This window comes from Pseudophryne corroboree, chromosome 6, assembly GCF_028390025.1.
Source record: "Pseudophryne corroboree isolate aPseCor3 chromosome 6, aPseCor3.hap2, whole genome shotgun sequence".
Lineage (NCBI taxonomy): Eukaryota > Metazoa > Chordata > Amphibia > Anura > Myobatrachidae > Pseudophryne > Pseudophryne corroboree.
This window is the reverse complement of record NC_086449.1, coordinates 54,095,484-54,099,876: the sequence shown is the minus strand read 5'-3', so window position 1 is coordinate 54,099,876 and position 4,393 is coordinate 54,095,484. Positions and strand designations below refer to the sequence as shown.

Here is a 4,393-nt window from a genome sequence, read left to right as displayed (position 1 = left end):
CACGCTTGCATTTGTGGAACCACACAGCCCAGCATGACCCATTGCTGGGCAGTGTGGTTCCACAAAGGCAGGCGGTCCAAAGTGGCAGAGTGGTGTCAGTGGTCAGCACTTTGACACGCTTGCATTTGTGGAACCACACAGCCCAGCATGACCCATTGCTGGGCTGTGTGGTTCCACAAAGGCAGGCGGTCCAAAGTTTCTTGAATATATACATTGAAACATGGCTCTACTCACCTTGGTATGCATAACACGAACTTATGCCGTCCACTTCAATTTTTCACCCAATCCTATGACTAAGCCAAAAACAAACACTAGTGAATAGTAAATTCACACAACAGTGAAAGCCTATTGTACACCAATACAAAAAGTTTTTTGGGGGCAAAAAAGTGGTATCAGAATAGCTCTTTGGCCCATCATACATGTAGCCACAAGGAGCTTTCATCCGTTACCACACGCGCCCGCATACATGCCCGCGCATGTATGTGTAGACATAAAGCTCCTTGGTAGTACCCGGTCACGGGTGGGGGAGCCCAACACATATAAAACAATAGTAAGAAAAAAAATAACTAATGGGAGGGGAAGAAAGGGATACATGAAAAACATAACAGTAAATAAAACAATACGACCGGGCTCATGGTGGATGTCTGTCCGGATCCTCTTCTTCTTCCTGATGGGGTGTCGATGTCCGGGGCGGCTGGGTAGTGGGTTGACTGGGCCTCGGTGCCCATGCGGCTGTAGATGTTGCGGCCGGTGTTGGTGGTGGAGGCATCTGGTGGGTGGGGTACATCCCTGTATATCCTTGGTACATCTGTGACCGTCTATACCAGGATGTTGGTGGAGGTGTCCATGTGGCACGTGATGGCGGAAGTGGTGGATCACCAGCGTGTTCATGAGCTGGTTCTGGGAGTTTATCGTATGTCATCTGCAGTGTGGTTGCGATGATCTGTTGGCTGGATGCAGAATGTCGATGGCTCACCGACATGTTGTCATTGCTGTGTGCCAGGCATGATGTGTTCTTCACCAGCCGGTTGATGGATTGGGCCAGAATTTGAAGGATGTCCATAGTCTCCCTGTGATCTTCTCTTCTGGTCTTTTGAATTTCGGCCGCGCTGTCGGCATGAGCCTTCTGCATTTCAAGCAGACCGTTTGCCATCTTATCCATTGTCCTCTCAATGGCGTCGAGTCTGCTTCCAACGACAACCCGAAAACTATCCTGGCTGACATTCATCTCTGCTGCCAGGTTGTTAACCCTCTGAATATTTGAGGGATCCTGCCCTTCCTGGACGTCTGCCACCAATTGCATTTGTGCAGCTGAAAAGAAAATTAGAAATTATTATACACATTCATCATACATTTGTTTGAAGGCTCACAATTCGATATTTACTCACACAGGGATGTAGAGACAGCAGGCTGCTGCACTTCCACCTCATCATCCTCTGACGAATCCTGTAGTAGATCCGGCCTGAAGAATGAACCAATCCCCGACGCAAGTCCGACGCTGGTCCGTGGCACCACTGTTTGCAAAAGAAAAAAAAAATAAAGTTAATAAACTATACAAAACTGGTGCACCCCCCACCCCCCCAAAAAAAAAAGTAAATACAAACCTTCTCCATCCTGTGGTGCCGCTGCTCTGGGAGCTTCACTTGTCCTCAATTCTGGAGACTTTTCTAGGGTCTGGCTGGATACTTCTGCACGGCTGTCTTCAAACCCAAGAAAAGTCTCAACCGTTAACCCTGTAGACTCAAACAGTTCGGGTGATGGGTCCACAAGGGTAGTGTCTTGTTGAGGCTCTTCGGTCACAGTCCCAGAGCTCGTGGAGAGATGACGATCTGGTGATGGCCTGCACGCAGGAGCTGTAGTTTGGCGCACATCTGGTGGTGTGGTCGCCGACGGTGTCTGGCGCACAGGTGACGTTCTGTGCGCTGATGTCTGGCGCGCAGGTGATAGTCTGCATGCTGATGTCATCTGGTGCGCAGGTGATGATCTGCACGATGACGATGTGTGGCGCGCAGGTGATGATCTGCGCGCTCCTGATGCTTGCTGCGCAGGTGATGCTCCGCGCGCTGCTGCCGATGCCTGCTGTGCAGGTGATGGTCCACGCGCCAGCGATGTCCTGCGTGCAGGTGATGTCCTCTGGGCAGGCGTGTCTGAAAAAAAAATCACATTAGCAAATACAAAATTTTTTCTTTTTTTAGTACAGCTCATCTGAATGTATTCTTACCATCAGGCCTCCTTTTGGACTGCTTGTCTCCCGCCGTCTTCCGTCTTCTGGGCGGTTCTTCCTCTTCGGGAAAGCCAGCAGGACGGCTGGAGTCCACACCCCTGCGAACTCCTTGGACCATGGCAGGGTTCATGCGCCTTTTAATAACTTCCTCCCAGGGTAGCCACTTCAGATTGAGAGCCGGACCACCTCTCGTAGCTGTCTCATGTCGGCGCTGAATTCCCATCTTCTTTTTGGTCTGTCTGCGGCAATCACTGTACCGCTTCATGTAGTTTCTGGTGCACCGGCAGTTTCCAGATACTGCAGTGACTTGTCTCACGATGGCATCCCAGATGTTTCGCTTGGTCTTAGCTGCTGTGGTCTGTGCCCTTTGTCCATACAGAATGTCGTAGGACCTGTCGACGCCATCCACTAGGACACAGTTTTCCACCTCAGTGTATCTGGGTCCACGCAGATTTTTCGGTCCTGCGTCTTCACCAGAGGCTTCCTCCTCCGACTGCTCCTTTGGCTGGCTTCTTGCCTTTAGGGATTAAAAAAAACAAAAAAAACCCATGCATTTACTAAGATCAGTATGTACCTGTGAGTGTCAGTATCCCTGGCATTGCGCAAAGATACCTGTAGGTGTGCATGGCAGTGCGCAAACTAGGGTGTGTCAAGTTGGATGCTATTGTGTCTGCAGGTGTTGTCAGTACCTTTCTAGGCTTTTTATTTTTCGACTTTTCCATTTGGTCCCTTGACTACCGCGGCTGGTCACTACATGCCTGGTCGGTCGTATCCTCCTCCTGGGTCGGCTCCCACTCCTCGTTGCTATGCAGGGAAAGTTCTTCTGAGGGGTGGGGGAAGGGGGGGGATCGGGCCCGCTTGTCCCTGGACATCTCTGTTGTAAAAAGAAAAAAAAAATTATATATTTTTACAAATTTAACACACATTACATAATTACATGCAACCACACGTCATGCTGCTGGGACCCCAGTTCTCAAGCAGGACCAAACACACACAAAAAAAAAAAACACAAAACCCCCCGTACAAGCATCCCTGCACATACTGGAGGTCAACCAGTGCTGACACAAACAAAATGGCTGACACAAACAAAATGGCTGACAGTCACCCTAAACTAGCCAAACAGCATCCCTGCACATTCTGGAAGTACACCAGTGCTAAAATAGGAGGTAAAAAACCTGTTTTAGCAAACAAACAACACAACATGTCAACTGCATTGATACCGACACACACTAAAATCAGCCCAAACCTGCCAAAAAGCATCCCTGCACACTCTGGAGGTACATCAGTGCTAATATAGGAGCAAAAAAACATGTTTGGCAAACAAACGACACGACATGTCGACCGCATGGCTAACACAAACTTGCTCCAAGTCACCCCATACAAGCCAAAAAGCATCCCTGCACACTCTGGAGGTACACCAGTGCTAATATAGGAGCAAAAAAACATGTTTGGCAAACAAACGACACGACATGTCGACCGCATTGATACCGACACACACTAAAATCAGCCCAAACCTGACAAAAAGCATCCCTGCACACTCTGGAGGTACATCAGTGCTAATATAGGAGCAAAAAAACATGTTTGGCAAACAAACAACACGACATGTCAACCCCATGTCTGACACAAACTTGCTCCAAGTCACCCCAAACAAGCCAAAAAGCATCCCTGCACACTCTGGAGGTACAACAGTGCTAAAATAGGAGGTAAAAAACCTGTTTTAGCAAACAAACGAAACGACATGTTGACCGCATTGATACCGACACACACTAAAATTAGCCCAAACTAGCCAAAAATCATCCCTGCACACTCTGGAGGTACACCAATGCAAAAGCATGACCCAAAAAGTCATTTTAAGAAAGAAAAAAAAATGTGAAAAACTACCCCAAAACACAAAACTCCCCCCAAAAATGCAGCAATACAAGCAGGAGCTATACACATACCTGCACACACACATATATATATATATATATATATATATATACCCCAAACACCCCAAAGACATACCCCAAACACCCCATGTACACCTCATGTCAACCCCCACTACACAAACGCATACATGCAACACCAGACCCACATGTGGTACTTACCTAAAAATGTAGAAATAGCTCCAAAAACGACTATCCTCCGGGGTAACAAGTATCCTCCTGTCTGTCCTGGAATAAAGCCTGC

General features: G+C 48.1%; 1 protein-coding gene across 1 annotated transcript; it reads right to left on the bottom strand.

Moving 5' to 3' along the window:
* Nucleotides 1-225: 225 nt before the first annotated feature.
* LOC134936100 (uncharacterized) lies at nucleotides 226-2,134 on the bottom strand. Its single transcript, XM_063931012.1, has 3 exons — nucleotides 1,605-2,134; nucleotides 1,389-1,514; nucleotides 226-1,311 (listed from the first exon to the last, which is right to left on the bottom strand). Exons 1-3 carry the CDS (start codon nucleotides 1,963-1,965, stop codon nucleotides 632-634), a joined length of 1,167 nt encoding a protein of 388 aa, XP_063787082.1. The 5' UTR covers nucleotides 1,966-2,134; the 3' UTR covers nucleotides 226-631.
* Nucleotides 2,135-4,393: the final 2,259 nt, after the last annotated feature.

Coding starts and splice junctions, on each gene's coding strand:
- LOC134936100 (XM_063931012.1), bottom strand. CDS start 1,965: ATGACATCAGCATGCAGACTATCACCTGCGCGCCAGACATCAGCGCAC. Junction 1,515..1,604: donor GGCACCACAGGATGGAGAAG/GTTTGTATTTAC, acceptor TTTTGCAAACAG/TGGTGCCACGGACCAGCGTC. Junction 1,312..1,388: donor TGCTGTCTCTACATCCCTGT/GTGAGTAAATAT, acceptor TTTTCTTTTCAG/CTGCACAAATGCAATTGGTG.